Source organism: Cucumis melo, chromosome 2, assembly GCF_025177605.1.
Source record: "Cucumis melo cultivar AY chromosome 2, USDA_Cmelo_AY_1.0, whole genome shotgun sequence".
In the NCBI taxonomy this organism is placed as follows: Eukaryota; Viridiplantae; Streptophyta; class Magnoliopsida; order Cucurbitales; family Cucurbitaceae; genus Cucumis; species Cucumis melo.
The window spans coordinates 25,442,354-25,467,890 of record NC_066858.1 but is presented as its reverse complement, the minus strand read 5'-3'; the positions used below and the strand labels follow the sequence as shown (position 1 = coordinate 25,467,890).

Below are 25,537 nucleotides of genomic sequence, written 5' to 3'. Positions count from 1 at the left end.
AAAATAAATAATTTAAATTTAAATTTAAATCTGAAAATATCTATTTTTTAAATAAATAAACAAAAAAAAACAATATAAATGGAAATACATTATTGGACGGTACGATAATTCAGAAAATACATATTCGAGAAGATCGATAATCCAAAAGTCTCGAGATGTCCTTAGGACATCTAAGATACTCATACTGTTTGAGTCAAACACCGTACCCTTATAATCCAATGCCCACTCAAGATACTATGATTCTTTCTTCAATTTGCATGTCATTCTTCGACTATCTGTCTTCATACAGGACAAGAGTTGTACAGTGAAACATGGTTGAAAGTTGATGATCTAAAACTTTTCATGTCGTTTAATCTCCATATCCTCACGACGGAGCTTTCCAAGAGTTTTCTAACTCTTTTACGAACAAAAGAACTGCATGCTTTTATTACCAAATCCCATCTTGCTTTCGACCCATTTTACGCAACTAGAATTGTTAGGCTCTACTCCATCAATAGTAAACTCGATTATGCCCGCCATTTGTTTGACAAAACTCCCAACCGAAGTGTCTACCTCTGGAACTCAATCATTCGAGCTTACGCGAAAGCCCATAAATTCGGGGATGCGTTGTCTCTGTTCCTCACAATGTCTGCAACTGAGACTTTGCCCGATAACTTCACCTATTCATGCATCATAAGGGCATGTTCTGAGAACCACCATAGAGAATGGCTTAAATTTGTTCATGGACGGGTTTTAGTAACTGGGTTCGGATTAGACCCTATTTGTTGCAGCGCTCTAGTGACTGCTTGCTCAAATCTAGACCTTATTGAAGAGGCTACCAAAGTGTTTGGTGGAATGCCGCATCCAGACTTGGTTATGTGGAACTCAATCATTTGTGGATTTGGGTCTTGTGGGTACTGGAATCAGGGGCTCTTGTTATTTTCTAGGATGAGGAATCTGGGAGAACATCCCGATGGATACACGGTAGTTGGCGTGGCATCAGGTATAGCAGAACCCAGCCTACTGAGCACTGGCAAAGGTATTCATGGACTTTGCCTCAAGTATAATTTTGACTCCAATGAGCACGTTGCTAGTGCACTTGTGAGTATGTATTCGAGGTGTAATTGCATGGATTCAGCATATTTAGTATTTAGTAGTTTGTTACAGCCTGACTTAGTTACATGGTCTGCTTTAATAACTGGGTATTCTCGAGCTGGTGATTTTAGGAAAGCAATGTTGTTCTTTCAGAAGCTGAATATGCAGGGTAAGAAGATGGATTCTATTCTGATTGTCAGCATTTTGGCTGCTACTGCTCAATCGACCAACATAAGGCATGGAATTGAGATACATGGTTATGTTCTTCGATCAGGGATAGAATCAAACGAGATGATATCTTCTTCTCTCATAGACATGTATTCCAAGTGTGGTTATTTGAATTTAGGAATTCGTGTTTTTCACGTTATGCCACAAAAAAGTATCTCGACATACAATTCTGTAATATGGGGACTTGGTTTGCATGGACTTGCATCAAAGGCATTGGAAATGTTTGAGGAGTTGTTGACCATTGGTTTAGTGCCTAATGAGTCCACTTTCTCTGCTCTCCTCTGTGCGTGCTGCCATGTTGGTCTTAACTCTGTTGGCAAGGAGATTTTCAAACGGATGAAAGATGAGTTTTGCATCAAATACAGAACAGAGCATTACGTTTACATTGTAAAACTTCTTGGGATGACTGGGGAATTAGAAGTGGCTTACAATCTTATCATGTCCTTACCAGAGTCTGTAGACTCTGGTATTTGGGGAGCTCTACTCTCTTGCTGTGATGCTTGTGGGAACGTTGAACTGGCTGAAGTTGTTGCTCAACGGCTCATAGAAAATGATCCTGACAAAACTGCTTATAAAGTAATGCTCTCTAACATTTATGCTGGAGATGGGAGATGGGATGATGTGAAGAAGTTAAGGGATACAATGACAGAAAAAGAACGAGGAAAATTGCCTGGCCTTAGCTGGATCTGAGAGTTTAATGTTTGTTGGCAGGTACATTCGCTTGGTCATCATTGATCATATTTCAATAATTTACAGAAGCGAATGTCACCATGTGAAGGGATGATTCCTTTAAATTATGGCTATTTTCTCCTGGTTTTGAAGATGCCACCAGTGATCTTTGGATATTTACTTCAGGTGCATCAATGTTGATCAAAGGAGGTAAAAAATGTAAAATGAAAAGGGTTCCGAAAGATTGGGATTATGCCATCATGCTAAGTTTGATCAATCTTAACTCAAGGTCAACTTGGTTATATCTTATAACAAACAGATTGATTATTCTTGAAGTTGGGATTGAGATTTTGTCCATCGTTTTAAGTATTTATGCTTGAACTTCGATAGGAATCTGATGGAGGATGTTGCTATATCTAAAAAGCAAATGACTATAGGAAGGAAGAAATGACCGATTGTCTAAAAATTCAAATGTCAACAACCACTTTATATCTGAAATTGTTGAAAAGTAAGTTCTCTGTATCTTGATTGATACTGGTTAAACAAAAAAACTGTCTTTCATCTAGAGAATACTTTATTTTTTTCTTTCTATAGCTGAAGATTTGAAGATTCTTTGTTCTTTCTTGCTCAGGGACCAAAAAGTTCTTATGGTCGAGACGATATAACTCTTTTCGAAGTGTTGCATTTTGATTGTTGCTTTAATGCAGCATATGCAGGTTAGAACTGGCAGTTTATAATTACATTCAATTTGGATTTTCATAGCATTGTTTTGACTTTTGACATGTATCTGACAACGTGTTAACCTATACGGCTATACTACAACTACAAAGAACTATGTCCAGTTTTGCTAGCATACACTAAATAGTGGGTGACTATCAGAAATTTGGTTTGTTATTTTTATATATCTAAAGATTAACAAAACACTGTTCCCTTGTTTGTCGACAGATTTTTGAGTGCCTCAAGAACCACTTGCTTTATGGCTAGTGCAGGATCCCACGTCAACGTAATGGCTAAAATATGGAGTTCGTCTTTGTTGATTTTTGGGACATTGTGTTGCAACAGTGGGAAATGAAACCTAAAGAAATTCCCTGGCTCTCCATGCTGCTGATTCTGTTGCAATTGGCTTCACGATATAGCACCCATTGTTTGAACTGCAAGAACTTAACATTCCTGTTATAGTGCCATCAGAACCAGGATAGTCCACGGAAAATCTTCTCTCTTTTTCTTGCCTCTTAGCTCTCTTCCTTAGACTCTGTCTCTTCAATATGGAGTCCAATGTTGCTTTGCTACTTCTAGCATTCAGCGGCATCGGAATTGCCTCAAGACCCATCAACTTGGCTACCACTCCTGGTTTGCGCCACACGACATTCTCCCCAGCTATTGTTGATGGCAACCGTAAGGCTGTCTCCAATGTCAAGTTGAACTCATTATCATGAACTCTCCCTTTGAGACCATACTCACAGCAAACTGATTTCCTCCCAACCCTTTCAGCAACATCCAAGTTCCTAAATGAAGATCGATACATTGCATCCTTTCCATCAAGAGAAAACCGAGGATACTGATTCAAAGCATTTCGTGCAGATCGCAGGATATCCGAGTTGTTTACACATGACATCCTGCCCCGCATCTCATCATAGTTGTAGAGTTTTGCTCTTCTTGCTGTCTCCTCCTCTAATTCCAACTGCAAAATCATCTCCTCCAAGGTTGGCGGGGTTTGTCTGCAGTGCAGGTCGGGCGAAATGGGGAACTGATCCTGGTTGGTTTTGTGTTGGTTGAGAGTGGAGGTTGAACCGTCGCCATTGCAGAAAGTTCTGAAGCCTTTCCTCATCTTTGCAGCCAGAGAATTCTTGAAGAGAAAGAAGGATAACTCTTTCATTTTGAATGCATGAAGAAGGTCGCTGCAGGATCAAAACTTGGAGGTAGAATCCGACTTTTCTAATAATTTTACCATTTTTCTTTGTTTTGAAGATGAATTCTAAACACAAATTTGCCATAAAACTGTGAATTGAATGAATGAGAGCGGTGTGGTCTTTGATTCAAAGTGAGTATAGTGTTAATTAATGCCATTCACATGCCATTTTGATTAAAGAGGCTGTCCTTCACAAGGAAGCTCATGCATCATTCAAAAGCCTTTTGCTTTAATATCTCATGAACTTTCAACTCTCATTTACTCCTTAATTAGAATTAACTAATTTTAGCTAAATACTTTGTAATGGAATATTATCATTACTATTTAGTACAACTTTAAGATGGAGATGAAACCTTCAACCTCTAGGAAGGAAAATCATACCAATTACCGTTGAGTTAAGCTCATGTACGTTAATATTATTAAATACCTATAGTCTATAAATAGTTTCCAATTCTGAACAGTCAAAATTACAGATATTGCTACCCATCACAAATTTATCATGAAAAAGTTGAATATGATTGTCTTAACAGACGGCATAGCAGAATAGGCCAAATGAACTTTGTGAAAGAGCTTCTTGCCTATCTGTCAAAGAACATTTGGTGGAGGATGAGAGGTTACTCTAATGGAATAAGAATCAGAATCTTGTCTGGTGGGCCCTATTGGGCCTACTCTCATATAACTTTGGGCTGACTTGCCTAGTATAGGGTCCCTTTTTAAGAAACTAGGTTAAGCCCAATGTTGGCTTGTATAAATAAAATCTTTTTCTTTTCCCAATTGCAAAAACCATTTGCGACTATACCTCAAACTGTTTAGGGGTGAAAATTATACTATCAAATTGAACTCTCGTACTTGTAAAATTGTTGCAATTTCTTCCATTATAACTAGTGGAAATTCTAGAGTTGAATTACAACACTCTAGTTTGAATGTCCAATTTTTACAATTGGAAGCTTAATACTCATTTTTAATTCCCCTTCAAATTGGTGTTAAAAATGCCCATATGGTTAGTCTTCAATAATTTGATATAAGTGTCCAAAAATTTTCTCACAAAATATTGGTAATTTGAGGTATTCATTGAACTATTTAAAAAAGGGAAGCTTAGGTTGTGTATGCACATGCACTGACTTTCCTTGAAAACATCAACTATTCAATGGGATCCACCTACAGACTTATCACTACGAAGCCATACAGCAATATTATCACTTATTATCACAACACATACCCCATTTTTATTCATTCATCTACTTAACAAGTTACATATTTATAACCTTTAAATTGGTTCTTGTTCACTTTTTTTTTTTAAGACATATTTGAATTCTAAGTGAAAAATTTCAAGATGAGTCTCATTCCATAACCATTTCATTCTAGCAAAGTTTTAAAAAGTATGTGTTTTGATTATAGAATTTGTCTATAAATTATGCCACGTGGATAGTCATTGCAAGGTCATGCTTAGTCATTGAGATTCTTTATGTTTATTTTTATTGTTTCGAACCTATGTTCGAAATCATACACATCAATTACTAATTTTAAAGGGTAAGAAAAAAATTTCACGTGCTCACGAAGTTATATTTTCATTATTTTAGAATTTTCTTAATTCAATAACATGTGACGGTAAAGATTTGAATATTTTATCTTTAAGTTGAAAATATACTTTTTAAATAATAATTGGACTATATTTTGATTGATAATTAGTTGTGAAATCTTAATTACATTAATATGATATTAGTTACATTCTTTTTTAGTTTAACTATGTAAAGAATTCAAAAATTTTAATTGTTAATCTATCATATGTACTTAAGATAGCATATATACTAATTAGTTAATTAGTTTTTGTGTTAGATCAATTAACCCGAAAATGCATTATTCACAAAGCTAGAATTCTAAGCTCCATTATCTGTCATGTGATAATAAAAGGAACCAATTTCATAGTTACGTTTCTTAGTCTAAGGGATCAAATTGGTTGTTCGGGGTGTTTTATTTTATTTTTTTCTTTAGTCAAACCATATAAGAAGTGTGTAAAGTGATCCCTCTTTAAACGACCTTATTCGATCTTGTGAGTGAATAGAAAGTCGAGATTCATACTGAAAATTATCTTCTTTGAATCACAATCCATTCTCTAGAGAAAAAGTTTGGGTAGTGTATGTTTAACCATTTTTTGGAATAAAGGAAAAAATAATGTCATATGCCAACGTACTTTGATGACTCACACATCATCCCATAGTCAAACACACTAACATGCACATTGAACTATTAGCGTGACTACAAACGTCCTTCCATAGCTTTACCACACAACACATAATACAATGATACGATGATAGGGGATGCAACGCTACCATTGATCTACATATAGTAGATCGAAGGCCCACTATACCTTAAAGCGAGAGAAAAATCTTCTATCACTCTCCCTTTTTTCTTCCTCATCCCAACACCTTTTCTATAGTTTTTTATAAGTTCATACTATTGATCAAACTAAAAAAATTAACAAAGAGAGAGAAAAGGGGAAGTAGGGTTTTTCTTTGGGAGTGTAAAAAAGTACATTATATTTTATATTCCAAGCAGTCCTTTTGCTTCTCTATAATTTTATCTCATTTTCAGCCATACTGGTCATGAGTCCACAATAATGAATGATATATAGTTTGTATTTATAATGATAGAAAAAGACCCTTATCTATGTATAATTTTATCTTTAGAAAGTGACATAAGAAGAAGAATAATTGGAAGTCATCCCCTAAAGAAAGAGACTCTAATTAACCCAACCAAATATATATATATATATATAAGAACTTTAGAAAGAAAAAGACCCCACACACACATTGGCCTTTCTTCTGCCACTTTTTCACTACTAATCAGCACTACAAACCCACCTCCCTCTATTACACCTTTTTTTGCATAGCCACTGCCCCCCCTCCCTTTATTTCCTTCTATTCATAATATACCATAAACATACTAAATTCTCTTCTCTCTCTCTCTATCTCTTTGTTTTTAACTATCATTAATCAAACAGTCAAGCGTAAAAACCGAGCTCTCAAACTTATACAAGTGTTAAAATCGAGTATTTAAAGTTATAAAGTTGATAGATAATCGACCTCAAAAATGACAAAATTTGAACTATCGAACTTGTACTGTTGATCTTTGGGATTATATTACACTTATAATCAAACATTACCACCACTTATGAATTTTTTAGTTACCATGTGTTTTCGAAAGTGTGTTATGTATACTATTAAACACTAAGAAAATTAACTATTTTCTTAAAGGCTGTTTTTGCTTTTTTAAAAGGTCACCGAAGAATTCAAACATTTATGTTCAAGGAAAATGAGTACTTAAGAAATATAATGGTGAGAAAACTATACAGTTTCGAAACACTAACATGAGGTGGAGGATCTAAATATTTTGATTTCAAAGTTGATAAAATCAATTTTGAACTCACCAATAACCTTGTCTCTATCTTTATATTGATAAATATTGATAAAATTATACCGTGTGTATTAAAATCAACGAATCAAAAAATTCTGTAAAAAAAAGCTTTAGATTATTTTGCCATATTTAAAATTTTCCTTTTAGAAAAATTCTTATTCCATTTTAACAAATAAAACACTAGTAATTAACTATAAACAAAACATTCTTTTATTGTTTGCGTGCACTTCTATCACTATATCATATCTCATGATTTAATAGGCAAAGTGTAAGAATCTTTGTGAATATTTGCTTAAAAAAAAATAACACTAAAGGAAAGGACACCCCATGGAATTTACTAATTATTCAACACATTGTTAATAATGGTATAATTAAAGAATATATACTTACCTTTATAAAAATAATATATATATATATATATATATATATATATATATATATATATATATATATAAAATAGGTGGGTAAAGATTAAAGAATATTAAAATAATATATCTTAATATATATTTTTATATTTTATTTAATAAAGTGGATATAGGGTTAATCCTACCCTAACCTCACTCCATATGCTCACAAATGCACTTTCTTTTATTTGCATGATCTATTTTTTATATACTCTATTTATATTCATTTTATTATATAGTGACCAAATAAAAAGATAATCACACCATTATGGATAGGTACATTATTCCCATTCATCTTAATTATCCCCTAAACAAACAAAATTATATAATAAAAATTGAAATTAAAAATCTTTCTTTTGTTCTTTCATATATTATTATTTTCATTCCTTTGTAATTTGATCGTTTGAGAAAAGATACTTGATTTGCTTCATTGATTCATTGATTGATAAATTTAGGAAAAGAGACGAAAAAAAAAGCTTTCTAATTCTTACAAACAGTCGAAGTATCGTAATTACCAAAAAAAAAAGAATTGTTCTAATATTTGCGTCCACATTCATATATTATCGTTCATTGTCAATCAAAACACACGATTCAATAAAGAATAATTGAACCATTAAGGATGATAATTTGATTTTCATGTGTTTATATGATGATCTAATACGTTGCTTTTTTTCGAATCATGGAAGTAAAGTGTTAATGTTTTCAATCATACAAAGGCAATAAGAGACTAATTTGATTATATAGTGTGATATATTATTATTGATACATTAGTATATGTGTGTGACATTGATATTTGTATTTTTGTGGAACAATATATGGTAAGGCAATTGGGTTAAAGGATTGATAGCAACATTGCCGGGAGACCCCTCCTAGACATGCACATTGCCCTAAAGCCCTAAGCTAACCTAAATTAAATAGATATATATGTGTGTGTATAATATAAATATAATAATCTTTGAAAAAAAAAAGCAAAAATGATCAATTAATTTATAAAGAGAATAATAAGTACTAACCCATCAATTTGATTATTACATCCTCTAATCTATTGTTGTTCTTCATTTCCTTAACACTACCAAAATGGTGGGCTCTATCCCCATTAAATGAAAATCAATGACTTGATACTAATCTAAGATGATGTAAAGACAATAATATATAATGTCATAATTCAACTAGAATTTTCAAGTAATTTATTTAATTAAGAATATGGACAAGTTTCAAAAACCATTTATTATATTACTTACAATTATATCCTCAAATTTTTAGATAAAATTGAATTTCATAACTTGTAAAAGTGATAAAATTGGACTCATATCGAAGAAATTATAACAAGTATGTATAAGTTCGAATGTTCATTTTGTTTTTATCATTTGGAAGTCCAATTTATACAATTAATATAAGTTTTATGGTCCAATTTTGACATTCAATTCTTATCATTGAAAATTTGATTGTATAATAGCAACTTAACACCATAAATATTTAGATAGTGATTTTATTTTGCACGTTAACTTCTCGTTAATTGCTTTTATTTTTCTTTCTATTCATCAATATGTAAGAGTGAAGATATTGTCTTTAATTAATTCGGAAGATTCGAACATAAATATACACAAATGACTTAATTACCTTGGTATATATTTTAAAATTATCAGAATATTAGTTTGTTAACTGTACACAATAATCACATAAAGAGGGAGAATTCAATATCTACTAATAGCAAAATTCATGATGAACTAAATAATAGGGCTGTCATCATACAAACACAAAGTGGGAAATTAATTATATTATTATAATTGAAAAAATTCAACATTTTTTTTACTTAATTACCAATACAATCAAGTGAAAGAAGAAAAGGGCTCTGCTATTTTCATCACCTTTGTTTTGAAATTTTACCCTAAAAGAAGATCATTGGAGTTAAAAGTAAAACATAAATCGATGCGCAATAATAGCAAACATTTTTTCTTTTTCATATATATATATATATATATATTATATTTTAGTATATGATTCGATATGATTGAATTTGAAATAAGTAAACAAAGAAAAAGAAAAACAAATAAAAAAAGAGAGAAATATATGTGGTTTATTTTGCAAGTTGCAGTGCATGGCCTCGGTCAGTACAATAGTGATTAAATCCCTCATATCAATTCCTTTTTTTTTATTCTATTTCTTCCCTTTCTTTTGAAGAATTTATCATATATAAAATAACTCCAAATACCCCCACAAAACTTCATTCTTGATCTATAGATTCTACATCATACTGTAACAAACAATGCATTGACTTAAATTGTGTATATGTTATATGTTATATACGGTTTTCAGTCCAGAGGTTTAGATGGTGTTATATTTGTATAAACTCTCTAACTCTATTTTTGAAAAAAATAACCGTCCTTAAATCAATAAGTATGTAATAGTTACAATTATACTCTCAATATTGTACAAACTTTAAGAGTTCAATTTTTATCCTAAAGTATTGGTTTTTTCTAAAACAAGATATTACAAAAGAGACCGATTAAAAGATGATGTGAAATATATCTCAACTAGATTGACATGTTCTTAGCACCTACCAACTAATAAACCATTGTAAGATTGAGGCCTTGTTCAGTCAGCTAAAGTTCAGGAGTGCAATTGCAACGACCAATACATTCAAGTGGTCTTTGCAATGTATCCATTTTTTCTAATAAGATGCTGAAGAAAGAGAGATCCTAGATGTGCACCCCAATATCTTAACGAGGTTAACATGTCGTACTCTTATCACACCCTAAACCTAAAAGCAAATATTCATTAAAAACTAAAGATCATATATATATATATATATATATATATGTTTTTCTTTTGAACAAGATACTAACCCCTACTGATGGATTGACATTTGTATTTATCTAACATTTCTAGCTTATATAATAATACTATCTATGTAACTAACATGCTATCAATGAACCATATAAAAATATCTGATTACTACTTAACCTTTCATCCTTTCTTTACTTTTCATTTTCATTTTCTATATGAATACATATATATCTAAGTTCTAACCTTTTCATTCTCAGTTGTATACTTTTATCATAAGTATACTGTGCGTTAGTATGTGAATTGAAAAGGATATAATCCTTAATTGAGTTATTAATGACAAAAACAAACAAAACAAATATAAATGATAGGTATATATGTGTGTAATAGAGTGCATGAGAAAGAAGAGAAAGAAAAGAAAGAAAGAAAGAATGGAATAAAAATGGGAGACAATCCCACAACCCTGATATTATTATTGGATGCAGGGTCATAGTCATTCTTTTGTTAGTGTACCCACCATTTATTATCCTTGTCTTTTGCATCCCCTCTCCATTCCATTCCATTCCCCCCCTTACCCCTTTCTCTCTTCCCATCCACTAAATATACTCTCTCAGCTTCTCCCAATCTTTCACTTCCACTCAATACCCTCTCTTCTTTTGTTTCTATCTCTCTCTCTCTCTCTTTCTCTCTGTCTCTGTCTCTCTCTTTCTTCTTCCTTCTTCAAATTAGGGTTCTTCATCAAATTCAGCCCTAAATTACCAAATCTCATAAGATTTCTTTTAGTTTATGATCAAAAGGGAAAGGGAGAAAAAGAGGGTTTAGAGCTTTTCTCACACACTTGAAAGGTAAATTAAAAAAGGAACTTCCTTTTTTGGTGGGTTTTTATTGTTTTAGTTTTGTGAATTGATTCCAAAAGAAAAAGAAAAAAAAAAGGCAAAGACCCTAGATCACACATGATGAGATGTAAGTTCATACACACACATATATATATATATATGTAGCTTTCTTTTGTTTTGTTTGTATAAGTAATAAAATTAAAATTAAATAATAAAGGTTAGTTTTTGTTTGTTCTTATGAATTTATATATATATATAGGGTTAGTAAAAAGGCTAAAGAAAGAAATTAATGTAGACCCTAATTTGACTGTATATATGTGGCTAGGTTGAGCTTAATTTAGGGCTTTCTCTTACCCATTGTGTTATATCATATGGTTTTTTCTCTTCTTTTTTGACGTCTGAATGTTAAAAAAACATATATAAAAAATATATATATATTTTTCTGAGGACTTTTATTCTTTTTTACTTTATTTTTCACCAGTAGTCATATGTCTCATCTTCTTCACCTGAATTGCAGAATATATATGTGTATATATATATATATATATATGAAGCCTGTCTTTGTAGCCGCTTTGCACGCAACCTCTACTTTCTTCTCAATTTACACTTTCCAAAAAAATAATAACAATAAAGAAATAAAGTAATAATTGATGGGTTTAATTAATTATAATTAACTTGCAAAAATCAAAATCTATTATATGGCAATGGGAGAGGAAAAGAAAATTATTATGTTAAGAAAGTTAGAACACCAGATCTAATTAATATATAATTGAGTATAGGATATGCATGGGAAGAACAATAATAGTATATATATATATATATATATATATATATATATATATATATATATATAATATCTGCCATTTATGCAGATGTTTCTGCAAATTTGATATGGGGTATTGTACGTGTCTGTCCATGGGAGTTTTTTTTCTAGTGCGCACGCGTGTGAAAGAAAGAAAGAGATCTTGATTCTGAACAAAAAATAAATTACTTGGGATCAGCTACAAAATTTTAAATAATTTTCTTCTGAATTTCATCTGACTTTGTTCTAGAATTTCTTTTTCTTTTCTCTTTTGTTAAAAATAAAAGAAATTCCCTTTGCTTTTACTAATTAAACTACACACAGATGTATAATAATGTATATAACTTAAAATGAACAAAAATAAATATATATAAAACAACAGAAACAAATAATTAATTGGGTTTAATGTATTAAATTATTAATATATAATGGTTGTCTTGTTTAAAGAATGAGGGAAAAAATATACCTATGGTGTACTAATCTTACCATTTTTTGAATGAATGTTGTTGCTTTTGAGTCTGGAGGATGATAAAGGAGTTAAAGGATATGTGTCAACATGGCATAGAGATGAGTTAGGAAAAGAAATTAAAGAGTAAATATAGATTAATTAGTTGAGAAAAAATTGATGATAATTAATGTTCTTACTTTGATTGGTTAGGGCAAGGATGGCATCATCAAGTTCCTACAACTCTCCATGTGCAGCTTGCAAGTTCTTGAGAAGAAAATGCATGCCAGGTTGCATTTTTGCTCCTTATTTTCCACCAGAAGAGCCTCAAAAGTTTGCCAATGTGCATAAAATCTTTGGGGCTAGCAATGTAACAAAGCTACTAAATGAGCTTCTACCTCACCAAAGGGAGGATGCAGTGAACTCTCTAGCCTACGAGGCTGAGGCCCGAGTTCGGGACCCAGTTTACGGTTGCGTTGGAGCAATCTCCTTCCTCCAAAGGCAAGTCCAAAGGCTCCAAAAGGAACTCGACGCTGCGAATGCCGACCTAATTCGGTTCGCATGCAACGAGATACCTAATGCAGGAGTGAGCCATCAAGTGGTTCAGCCCAGCCTCGGCAGCACTCGCCCAAGGGCGGCGTTAGATCAATATCACACAAGTTCAACAAGTGGATATTATAATCATCTTCCTGCTTTTCCCATGGCTTATCCATTGCCTTGGAATGAAAACGCTTCTGGAAATAACATCAATGAAGGAGGAAGAGATGGCAATATTTGAAGAAAAAACTTTCCTCCATCAAACAAACAAAAAAAAATCCTCAAAATAGGGTTTTTCTTTTCCAACCCTAGAGAGAAAATTCTCTCTTCTCTGGTATGTCACTTCCTCATATATTTATATATATATATGTGATGGTTTTTCTAGGTAGTTGAATTAATTAATTTTTCTAGTATTATTATTTAGAGGGTGATCTTGGGATTTAGGTTTTCTTAAACCCAATAATTAGCATTTTATTTCCCATTTAAAATCCAAAACAATTTCTATGAGAGTTCTGTTTTTTTTTTTTCTTCTTTTTTTTTTCAATTTTTATGATTGTGTGTGGAAGAAAGATTAATTTAGGGTCTAAAATAAGGTTGGCTATGCATAGGGACTATTGTCTATTGTGTGAGGTTCAATTTCTAGAGAGCTCTTTCACCCTTTTCTTCTTTAATTTGTATCAAGAATTTAGTACTGCCATTGTTTATGCTTAAGAATAAATGAAAAATAATATTTTATCTCATATTTGTTGTGTCTTCTTAAAAGCAGATTCTCTTACTCATTTATATTATATAGTTTTTTATGTGTTTGTGTGTATATATATATATACACACACGTCTATGTCTTAGCTTACTCTTATTTTTTAACCCTATGTAATATTCTCTCACTTTTCTTTCTACTTTCTTTTTAAAGGTCCCATATACGCAAGCTTTCTTTTCTAATTTACCATTACAATTTTAGTTAGATCTAAATCATAAGTTGATCTATAGACCCATAAAAAGAAATTATTCAATTCATCTCTAACCTTAACTTTGCATCTAACGATTCAGCTTCTATGGTAAAGAGGGTTCATAGTTAAGTGTGACGAGAGTAGTACGAAAATTTCCTGTTGTGTTGCACTTCTTTGAAAAGAACATAAAAACTGAATTAAAGAGGGGTTGTGGAAAACTTTATTGGGTTTGTGATGTGTGTTCTTGAAAGGGTAGAATTTGATAAAAGGGTCATTTTGAAAAAATGCAAGCTTTTCTTGATGGCTTTTGGAATGATCAGAAAAAGGAAAGGGAAAAAACACATTTAAGAATAATCACAGTTTGAAGGGGAAAAGATATTCTTTCGAAAGGAAAAAAAAAAACACAATTTAAATTGTGAACAAACAGTGTTCCTCAACTCCCTTTTCAAATTCTAGTCTTTATCTTTTTAGTGTTACAGTGCTAATCTGAATCTCTTGGTGTTTGCTTTTTAATTTTAACCCAAAATAAGAAAAGGAAAGAAAACCTATTTGCTATTTGGTCCTTATATACAATACACTTTTAATTCTCAATTTTATCTCAAGTTAGTCTTTAAATGTTTCAAAACATTCAAATTTGGTATAAAACCTAGATTTTTCAAGTCTTTAGTGTTAATTGTTATCGATTAATTTAAAAGAATTATAATTAATTAAGGTTAAAATTAATTAATTGAGTATTTATTTAATGAAAAATTTGAGGTTAAAAGTTGAACTCTTGAAACCTAAAAACCAAATTGTAAAAGAAGTTTCAAATCTCCATAGAGTATTGTATCATTTTAAAACCTAGAGATTAAGCAAAAGAGTAACATTCTAAATTTTTTTAAAAAAATAATAATAATTCCTATTTCTTTCTTTTTTTTTTTTTTCTTTTCATGATCAAAATATCTAAAACAGTGAGTAAAAGTTTGGTTGGTCTCATTGGATTTGTACATTATAAACTGGTGGCTGTTTCTCATCCTCCCATGAATGGGGTTTTCAGTTTCCTTTTTTCATATTTCAATTTGTTCACTTACCTTTTCACTGTTTTCATCTCCCCCATCACACACAACTTCAAAGCTTTACAGTGAAAAACCATACCCCTCAGCCATGTATTCACAGTAAAAGCTTCTCTATTCTCTTCTTTCTGTACTTTGTGTTTTTGTGGCTTCATTATTATCTTTTTATTTTTAGGCTGATCAGAGTTTGCTTTTTGTTTGTACATTAATGAAACTTATCCTTTAGGGGAAAATCAAAGTTTATAATGACACTGCCAAATGTTCTCCATGGATGATTAAGCATTTCAAATTAACTGCCTTTACTGAAACAAAAAAGCTACCTATAGATCTCTAGCTTGTATGATAGATCCATTTATTCATCTACTACACTTCGTATATAACTAAATTTTTTTTATGGTTATTGAATTATAAATTTCATTCCAACCATTTGAATGTCGTTTAATTTGGTCCTTAAGTTTTTGAAATTTTGTTTGAATTTAGTTCTCATAATTTTGGATTTTTGAACTAGTCGGATCTCAGTCATTTGTGTTACTACCATATTAGGGTTTTTGAGTGGTAAAAAGAGATTTAAAGATGGTGTGTGAGGTTCAACCAAAGATCTTGAGAGCCTTTGGACCAAATTGAAATCTAGACCAATAAAGTATCCTTTTTTGGGTATGTACCAGTAATAATATCAGTGCACAAAATCAAAATCTATCAAAACTCCGAGCAAGAGTAGTATTAAAGTTAGGTGATCACTTAAGAAGTCATTTACCTATCATTTTCCTCTCACTAAAACAAGTTCAAATGCAAAACACAAATATTGAAAATTATAATCGACAAATAAAACCAAAGCCAATAGTTTAACCATTTCTCTCTGTGAAATTTGATCAAATTCATGCTATAGAAACCCAAATTGATCATGAATTTGAAACTTACTGTAATGCAAGATAAAGTACATCGAGCATTATTTTTCTATTCTCATGAACGGAGAAAGACTAAAAGAATTACCAGAAGAATTAAGAGCCATAAGGAAGTCTAGTACTAACCCCCAACTAGGGTTAGGGTTTTCTACAAAAACCCATTATCAAGAATGAGGCAGAACTGAAGATGGAAGATATAGCAACAAAATGAAGGCAGAACTCATGAAATTACATGAAAAGGAACTAAGAGATCCAAGAGGGAAGTTTCTTTTGGCTTATGAGAGAAACAAATTGGCAGTACACATAACAGAAGATTCATCATCACAAGACACTGAAACACCCTATCTCTCTCTCTCTTTTTATTTCTACAAATAATTATAATACAATACCCTTCTCTCTCTATGTTTCTGTTCTCTCTTCACTTTTTTGTCGGTCCCTCCCAGCAGCCAAGCCAACTCCCACTATGAAGAGGAGAGTGGACAAACCCCTAAGTTTCAAAATTAAAATTATATATATATTATTAAAAAGAGAAAGGAATACTAAAAGTAAAAGTGTGTTATTGTGTACTCTGTTTTCTCTTAGCCACGCACGCACACAAGGACACTGATCTGTATGTCTGAATCGTATCTGAGATTTGGGTCTCCCCACATCTATTTTCCTCCGATTCATCGCCTCTCTCCTTCCAGCATCCCCCAGTTATTCTTTACTATTCAATTTAATCATCCCCTTCCAATTTTCTAATTCTACACCAACCATCAATATCATTCTCGTTCAGTGAAATAAACACTACTCTACAAGAAAGTTCTTCAATCATAATATAGAGAAAGAAAAGGGGTCATTAGCACGTGAAAATGAACCAAATCCATAAAACCATCCAAAGTTGAGATAAAGTCGGTGAAACTTATTCTTTCATTTCCTTTCACATCGCACAATCCATCTCAAAGCTCTAATGAAAAGAACTTGGGTTCCGAAGGTTGCAGACGAAATAAATGGGATACGCAAAGATACGAATACAATGTACAACAACACTTGTTTTTCATATTATCGACCTATATCTCTCTTATGTTCTCTCATAGTGGAGTTGAGCTCCAACTCCCTTCCTTGTTTACTGGAAGGAGTAATTCTTTGGCTCATAAACTGCAACTCCCAATTTTAACACTTCACTGATTTTTTTTAATGTCTTTTTTATGTTGGGGGGTTGCTTTTGAGGTCTGAATTGGGCACTGTTTTGGCTCAGAAGTTGGCCAGAGAAGAGAAGAGGGGTTTCCGAATATATTTTTTTTCTTTTTCTTTTTTGTGTATGTGTGAGTGAAACTGTAGTAATATCAGAATCCATCATCATAACCCATCAATCTTAATCTTCTACTCTCTGCACACACAGAGAGAGAAAGAGACGTGGTAAAGAAGCAAAGAGTAGCTGAAATTTTGGCAGAAACTCATAAGCCTTTCATCATATAAGGACAAATATCATAGACAGCAAGCCTTCTATTTTTGCCCCCACCACATCATTCTTCACCCATTACAAATCAATCATCTTTAACTTCCAATGCACAACACACATAACTTGCGTCTCAGTCCAGAAAAAAGTTGTGATTAAAATTTAGCCCTTATCATTTGAGAAAACATCGTAAAAAGTCGATAATCCTTGCTCCAAATGTTTCATTAATTTAATAGTATGTGGTTTTATCTCAAAACCAATCTAACAATGAAATGAATTGTTCATCTATCTAGGTGGGTTTCTTATAATCTCAATACATACTTCCTTTAAAACGCATAATTACAAGTTAATCAGATATATTTTACAACATATCATCATATAAAATTAGATATAATAACATTTATTTAATGATAAATATAATTTTTGGATATCATACATAAATTAAGTATTATTCGCGACATTATAATTTTATCAAGTAGCTAGAGTTGAAATATTTCTTTTGCTCATATATGAATTATCCTCTTTCACGTTACTAGCTAGGTCTCTAAGAGTGACTTATTACCTGATTAAGATGATTTGATGCACTTCTTGATCTCGATCCTTCACTTTTGACTTATTAAAAAAGATGTATGATGGAGTGACGTTTTCGTCTACATCTCTATTCTTACAACCCTTCATCCAATCATAATTATTCTTGTCCCGAAGTTCACCAAATCCTATATGTTCTGGATTACATTAATTGAGACAAAGACTTGATCTGACATAGAGAATAACACACTTTAGAAACCAAAAATATACTAAACCAATTGAAATTATATTGCATATACTATAAGAATCAAATTCAGAAAAATTATTACTTTGACCTTTTGAGCATGATGGATATGGAAGAATAATATATTCTCTTTCTTTTGTTTTTCAAAAGTCTTTCGACCCCAAATTAGGAAATGTGAAATCAATCATTATTATCGGAGAATATCTTTAATAAGTACCCATCTAACTTTTGAACAAAACAAAGTCAATCATGTATGTGTGTATATATATATATATATATATTGCTACTATATGATAACATTATAAATGTAAAAAGAATCAAACTTAACAAAAGGGGTTTAATTAACAATTATTTGTAGAGTCCCCAAACAATTTATTCTAACTTTTGTAGAGTAATGGCTCCTACTATTAGGGCTTTGAAACTTTGCACATGATCTAGCCCCTCTAGTCTAGCCTTAAAAAGAAGGGTTAGTTTATCATATATGTATGTGGTTATTCTTTGAAATTATTTTACTTCTATTTTTTCTTCTATATTTATTATCAATATTTTAACTCGTAAATTAGCTTTAATGAAAGCTCCACTTATACAACAAAATGCTATAAATAAAAATATATGTATATATTATTTTGCTTTTGATTGTTGAATTTGACTCAATATATTGTTTTAATTTGATGCAAAAGCTTGAATTTGTTTATGTTCGTAATCTTTCGCACGAATGTTTATTAAGAATATAAGAATCTGACTTTGTGATAAATGGATTGAAGGAAGAGTATATAATTCAAAGGAGTGCTCAACCACACTCGAACTTTAGCGATTATATAAAGTTTGGGGATAATTTTAAATAGTTGGAGAATATTATTAACTTAAGACAAGGACATTACTCAAGGAAAAATGTTCAATTTTCCTTCTCATATCATCAAACAGCACGATACTACCATTTTCAACTTTCTATTCAAGAAATTTAAATTCGCAATGAAAGACTAATTAGCTTATATAGAAGACTTCTTAGAAAAGAAAAGTTAATTGTCAACATGAGTTCGATTCAATTGGCATCAATTGGCACCTACATGTACCCGAGGACAAGAAATCTCGGTTTCAGATCTACCACCAAAGTTTTATTCCAATGGGTTAATTGCTTGATTGATTAATTAATTAAGGAAAAAGGGAAAAGAAAATCAATGGCAATAATGGCACTCTGGTATATTGGACCAGAGGTTGAGCCCAAACAAGTACCATTTTGGGCTCACCATGGCCCAATGGGCCCATTGATTCATCTACCATTAAGTGGAGGATCCAAAATGCTGAGTAATTTCAAATTAAGGAAAATAAAGCCAATGACAAACCGTGGACATGTATGTATATTTTTAACACAAAGTACATACGTAGATAATGTAGTAAGTTACTAGTTAGTGTATAACAAATCAATTAATGAATATGGGTATGAAGAGATCATATGTTTGAATTTTTCAACACCACAAGAGCAAATTAAAAGAAAATAAGATTAAAAAAAATAAGTTCAAAAAAAATTCCTAATATTTCCCCAGAGGAGCAGAACTCCAACTCTCAAATATCAAACAAAAATTCTGATAGGTTAAAGTTTTACATTTTTGTTTTGATAAAGAAAAGCACATGGAAACGGATTCTAGATGATTCCAAAATAAATATCAAAGAATAATGTTAATTATTCGTTGCCCGTATGATCAAGTCATAATCTACAGCAACTGCACTAAAATGTCAACTTCTCTTGCAATTATATTGTCTCCAAAAAGCATATCCTCCTTTTAGAAAATGCCATATAATTATAGGTTATAAAAGGCCATTTGGGCCCAAATAATATCTCATACCCATACTAAAGTAGTCTACATCTTGAAAACAAACTATTATAACTCACGAATTATAATTAAGGAATTTATAATTCTAAACTCTCCCTAAAACAGTAAATGCAAGTTCCTCGAGAAAATTTTGATAAAATCTTAGCCAATTGTAGGACTAAGTGGTCCACAGCCACACACAAAAGTACTCATCAAAATCAGAATGAAATTTGGAAAAATATTCGCTGGTTTTAATATCACATGGGTAATGCATTAACTAACAAGATGAATTTATAACGAGTAAGTACCTGTTTGTTGTGTTGTTTGAGCAGCCAAGCTACCATTTTCTTTTCTTTTTGTCACTGTCGGTTGGCCACCACAGTCCTCATCTCTACGCAAAAATCTGTAACATTAAAGGAAGTTGTTCTCAGAATTTATGGGTTCTCCACTCTTCTTTTATTCTGTTGAAAATCAAACAATTTGAATTTCAATAATTTTTACTCTTACTAGTAACTTATGGTGAATATTAGGAATTAAAAACAGTTGTACGACCTATAAAACAAGTCTTGTTCAAGTAAGGTCGTGTCGTTTAGGATAAATGTGTAACCATCACTTTGAACCTCAAAAATCCATTCTTGAATTGAAGTTTAATTCCAATTCACCATAGCACTGCAGGTCGTTTTCAGCAAAGGAATCCTATGACAAATTATAACCTAATCTTTTTATGAGTTGTCGGTAACCATCCCCATTCAAATTCGTCGTTATTTAGCCTCAGAAATTTATGTCATTCTACTGTAAGTTACTGAATTTAGTATTGACCATTAAATCAATCTCTTCTTTTACCAACTTATTACCATTTTCTTGGGGGTGGTTGGTAAGGAAGAATTTTCTAGTTGCTGAAAGTGTGAGCTAAGGGATGACAAAAACCTTGAGTTTTTAAGGAATACATCTCCATAATTCAGATAAAGTTTTTTAAGAAAGAATCTTAAAAGTAACTGGAATGGTTAGCATTTTTAGATGATTGTGTCCTGTAAATATTCTTTACACCCTAGAAGCACTTCTAACTATGTAACCAAGCAACAGAATAATATTATAACAATTGTTCAAGAAGCATAAAGAATGTATAGACAACCTCGAAGTTAGACGTTTGAACATCTCTTCATATTGCAAAAACAAACAAACTTTACTTCTTGAAAACTCATGTCAAGCTATGTTGGATATAAGTTCAATTTAAAATGGACAACATCATATGAATGTAAAAGAATAGTCTTATCCTAGCGCCAGACTCTAAGGTATTAGATATATAAAGCTGTCCTTTTGGCTATGGTACGTGTGGACAAGAGAAATTTACCTGTCATGCAACAAGGGTAAGAAGGCAAAAAAAGAAGGATAAAAGAAAAGGGGAAAAGAAAAGTGGTGACATCTTTGCAATTGAGATGCATAATTGATCTCAATGAATATCTATAGCATGGGAAAAATTGTTCCAAGTACAGCACTACTATTAATACTTTTTCCAAGTTTCAAAGCTTGTAGGGCCTTTTAAAAAGTTCTGCAAATCTATCTACTCAAAGTTACCAAATAATATGAGAGTGATGATTTAGTTTTTGCAAAACTTTCTCGTGTGAGTTAACACAGATCAGATTCTCAATTCTAATGGGGTCACAGGTCAAATCTGTCTGTATTTTCTTGTATAAAATGACAGCCATTCACGAGCCTCATAGACGTTTCCACTAATCATTAACTCTGAGAGAGAGCTAGTCAAATAGAGCAAAGGATAAGCACAGCCAATATAGGTACCCCAAATGCAGCTCTTTTATGGAGGAGCTTTTGTTCAGAGTTCACATCAAACGCATCTCTCTTTCTTATTTCCTGTCTATAAGACCTTCTTGAACAACTCACTCAGTAACCCAGAAAGGCTAAAGAAGCAAAGCCCTTCAGTAAAATGGGTGTATGCTCAAGCAAAGATGGGAGTGAGATTTTTTATGATGATGTTAAAGGATTGAAAGAAAAGATAAGGCTACTTAGAGAGGAAGTGAGGGAAGTAATCACTGAAATGGATAAAGAGACTAAAGCACATGAGAAAGACATGGTGGTTTTTGCATTTAAGGAGGCAAGTTGGAAAACAGAGAAAAAGAGACTCAGAGAGGAGGTGAAGATGTTGAGGAAGAAGGTAAAAGAGAGTTTTACAGAGATTGAAGAAGGAAATTTTGGAGAGAAGATTGCAACAGAATGGGAAATGGAGGGAACTCCAAATACAATCTTTGAGCAGATACAACAGGAAAGAGCACGAAGAGATGAAGCCGTTGAGAAGTGGAAACAACTTTATCACGCTATCAAGATTGAACTTGATGACCTCATTCAGAGGACACATAATGGTATGTGTATGAACTTATCTTATCTTCCCTTTGCTTCTGAATTTTCTATCGATTGTCTTTCAATTTAGCCCAAGATTAGAGATGAGTGAAGGACGACCTTACTTGAACAAGATCTGTCATAGGGGTAGCAAAAAACTAAGACTAAAGAATTTCAATAAATGCAAACTAGATTTTCCATAACTAACAGGCACTTATCATTTACTTTGATAGGAGATGGATTACATTGGGGAGCGACTGAGAGGACGGAAGCACTAAAAACACAATTACAAGCAAAGGAGGAGACCATAAAATCCCTCAAAGAACAAGTAGTTTCAATGGAGCAAGACAAATATAAGAGGAACAGAGAAATCGACATACTGAGGCAAAGCTTGAGAATCATGACCAGTAAGAAGGAACAGCAGATAGAAACTTCTCATAAATGCGTCTGTAAGTAACTTGCCAATGAAATAGGCATGAAAACAGAATTCTCAATACTACATTAGAATTAAGAACAAATAATGAAATGCCAATTGAACTGTTACTAGTTGTAAATGTGTCCAGGAAGGTTGTGTTACCTTTGCACACCCACCCTTCGTTTCAACCCAAATGTTGTTATTCTTATTATCATTACGTTGGCATGGTCCTAAAGGTTAACATTTTTTGTTCAAGACTGGGATTTTGAGAAGTGCTACAAAAGATGAAAAGAAAAGGTTAATCCTCCCATCAGTTAACAGAAAGATAATTGAGCTTAATGATAGATAGATAGGGCTAGTCGATCAGACAGTTTAATGATAGTCCTAGATTGATTTCTTGCGATTTAAATTTAGAATAGGATGATAATTATTGTTCAAGTTATACCTATACTCAGTTTCACCAAACACTAGTCACTAACATAAGAAGGTATAACTTATATATCAATAATGTCCAAGTTCTTATATGATCTAAGTTGCATTATGGGACTCTAGCACATCAGTAGACAGTAACATCCACCATCCAAATTTTGTTAATCACCAACGAACCAAAAATCTTAAGTTAATAGATTATGTTAAATTTAATAATATCAATACTTCAACATTCTTTCTCTTCTATGAATGTATAAATTATAATATCCATATTCGAGCGCAACTCCCTCACTTGGACCGAAAACCAAACAACTAGAAATCAATATTATTAGAAGAAAACGACATTAAAGAACTTGAACAAAGTAACTCCTACTTTAATACCACTAGAGGTGTGCATCGGTCAGTTTGAATCCATTTTTCGACCAAATTACCACCGAACTAACTATGGTCGGTTAATAAATGTTCAAACACATCTCAATCGTCATGGAGTAGAAATTGGTAGATCGATTAGATTTGGTCAGTTTAATTCTTTAGATGTTGTTTATTGATTTGTCAATTTAGATTTTTCCAAACCGACGCAAAATCCTCCTTTTAGCTGACCTACCACCTGGTCGACTCGGTTTTACAATCTATTATGTTCCACCCCGTGATTCCGTGTTAAATCACGAACTAGAAATCTTGATGAGTTAAGGTAAATTTAATAAAATCACTGCTAAACAAATTTTGTGCCCAACCTTGCAATCATGGGAATCAAATTTTCCTCATGATATATATTTGTAATCAAATTTACCTTAATCTATCCGCTTGTGTATATATATAGGACCGATGGGAGAAATGCTTCAACTTCTACGAGGGATATCTATTTGGAGGGATATCTATTTGAAGGGAATTATACGCACTCTAATTTTTGAGAAACATAAACGATGAAGTCCATCATACCAATAAATAGAATGGCAATAGTTATTTTAGAGCATTAACGAAAACCAAACATACCTTCGTTGAACATCTTGATTGGATGATACCTGACCTGACCTGCCAAAGAAATCGCTGAGGTAAGATGATGGAACAATCAAACCAATCTCTCGGCAATCGACTATCGTAGCATTGACTGAGAAACAACGAACTGAAATCGCTACAATGGATGCCGGAAACTGGAGGAAGAAACAGTCATGAGCCTTCGCGCCATAAAAACTTTTATTCTTATTCTTCAAATTTGGCGATTGCTCCCCCCAATCGAAAACATTTAGGCTAAACGTAATTAAAATTAATGTCATTGTAACAGATTTTCATCAACGTATAAATCATAAATATAATTGAATTGTTTTATATCACTTAACATCATGCAAACTAATTTGATGACTTGTACTATGGTGGTGTGTAGTTTTACAATTGAATTGAGTTAGGTTGATTAAGAATTTGATTTTGGTACTCAAAATTCACAAGTACTTTTAATGTTTCAAAACAATCTTTTCACTGTACATCTTATAAATTGTCTTCTTAAAAAATCGCAACCCAAATAATGTGGTTGTGACCTAGAATGAAGTGACGTTCGTAATTTTCGTAAAATAAAAACAATTAAAATTTCTATCATACTTTTTAGTTTAGAGATATTTATGAAAAAGTACAATACGTGATATTGTAGACTAAATTTAAGATTTATTAAAAATTTAAAAAGTAGTAATTGTCAAATACCTCAGAACTATTTAATTATTTTATAAAAAAATTTATTATCATAAAGAAAATGAATATGAAAATGTTTACATACTATGTGCAGCATTTTGAAAATTTTGGTAATGTTACGCTTGAAATGATCACGAATGTAAAAATTAAATTTAAAATAATTAAATATATAACCACCTTTTTTTAAATTTACAAATATAATAAAATTTATCAAAGTCAATCAACGATATACATTACAAATATTGGTCTTAGAGGTGGTTGCAGATGTAACAATTATATTCAAAATAATTAAATATGTATGAACATTTTAAAAAAATTGCAAATATAAAAAAATTTGTCAAAATCTATCAATGATAAAAGTCTGTCACCGATAGATTATGTAGCAAATGTTGGTCTATCACTGATAGATTTTGTTATATTTACAATTTTTTCAAAATATTGCTACATAGTTAATAATTATTCTAAAAATTGTTATGCATTCTCGTGACCCCTCAACTTTATTATCAATAGATTTTACTATATTTATTTTTCTTATTTTTCAACGTAGTTAATTCTAGTTACCTAAGAGTATGAATGATCGGACGAGAAATTGAAAATGGGCCAAGTGGAGTATGGGCCCAAATATTGGGTTCTCAGC

At 31.9% G+C, this 25,537-nt stretch overlaps 4 protein-coding genes across 9 annotated transcripts; 3 read left to right on the top strand and 1 right to left on the bottom strand.

Annotated features, from left to right (window-relative positions):
- The first annotated feature begins 93 nt into the window (after nucleotides 1–93).
- LOC103502381 (putative pentatricopeptide repeat-containing protein At1g64310) lies at nucleotides 94–4,012 on the top strand. 6 transcript variants are annotated; one of them, XM_051081132.1, is made up of 5 exons: nucleotides 94–2,013; nucleotides 2,158–2,260; nucleotides 2,362–2,479; nucleotides 2,603–2,687; nucleotides 2,917–4,012. In XM_051081132.1, the coding sequence occupies exon 1, from the start codon at nucleotides 343–345 to the stop codon at nucleotides 1,990–1,992; it is 1,650 nt and encodes a 549-aa protein (XP_050937089.1). In that variant the 5' UTR covers nucleotides 94–342; the 3' UTR covers nucleotides 1,993–2,013; nucleotides 2,158–2,260; nucleotides 2,362–2,479; nucleotides 2,603–2,687; nucleotides 2,917–4,012. The 6 variants fall into 6 exon arrangements, with proteins under 6 accessions (XP_050937089.1, XP_050937090.1, XP_050937088.1 ...); XM_051081133.1 differs by lacking the exon at nucleotides 2,158–2,260; XM_051081131.1 differs by having other exon boundaries at nucleotides 2,158–2,479.
- Nucleotides 2,841–3,847, bottom strand: LOC127148142 (uncharacterized). The gene has a single exon (XM_051081137.1). It carries the CDS (start codon nucleotides 3,845–3,847, stop codon nucleotides 3,047–3,049), a length of 801 nt encoding a protein of 266 aa, XP_050937094.1. The 3' UTR covers nucleotides 2,841–3,046.
- A 7,038-nt stretch (nucleotides 4,013–11,050) lies between the features above and the next one.
- On the top strand, nucleotides 11,051–13,842 carry LOC103502382 (protein LATERAL ORGAN BOUNDARIES). The gene is made up of 2 exons (XM_008466305.3): nucleotides 11,051–11,327; nucleotides 12,779–13,842. The coding sequence occupies exon 2, from the start codon at nucleotides 12,786–12,788 to the stop codon at nucleotides 13,341–13,343; it is 558 nt and encodes a 185-aa protein (XP_008464527.2). The 5' UTR covers nucleotides 11,051–11,327; nucleotides 12,779–12,785; the 3' UTR covers nucleotides 13,344–13,842.
- Nucleotides 13,843–21,574: 7,732 nt separating this feature from the next.
- LOC103502383 (uncharacterized) lies at nucleotides 21,575–23,046 on the top strand. Its single transcript, XM_008466306.3, has 2 exons — nucleotides 21,575–22,399; nucleotides 22,610–23,046. Exons 1-2 carry the CDS (start codon nucleotides 21,967–21,969, stop codon nucleotides 22,831–22,833), a joined length of 657 nt encoding a protein of 218 aa, XP_008464528.2. The 5' UTR covers nucleotides 21,575–21,966; the 3' UTR covers nucleotides 22,834–23,046.
- Nucleotides 23,047–25,537: the final 2,491 nt, after the last annotated feature.

Bases quoted from the DNA above. Each gene is read 5' to 3' on its own strand.
- LOC103502381 (XM_051081133.1), top strand. From the start codon at position 343: ATGTCGTTTAATCTCCATATCCTCACGACGGAGCTTTCCAAGAGTTTT.
- LOC127148142 (XM_051081137.1), bottom strand. From the start codon at position 3,847: ATGAAAGAGTTATCCTTCTTTCTCTTCAAGAATTCTCTGGCTGCAAAG.
- LOC103502382 (XM_008466305.3), top strand. From the start codon at position 12,786: ATGGCATCATCAAGTTCCTACAACTCTCCATGTGCAGCTTGCAAGTTC.
- LOC103502383 (XM_008466306.3), top strand. From the start codon at position 21,967: ATGGGTGTATGCTCAAGCAAAGATGGGAGTGAGATTTTTTATGATGAT. The intron at 22,400-22,609 runs GTATGTGTATGA...TTACTTTGATAG, and splicing joins CATTCAGAGGACACATAATG to GAGATGGATTACATTGGGGA.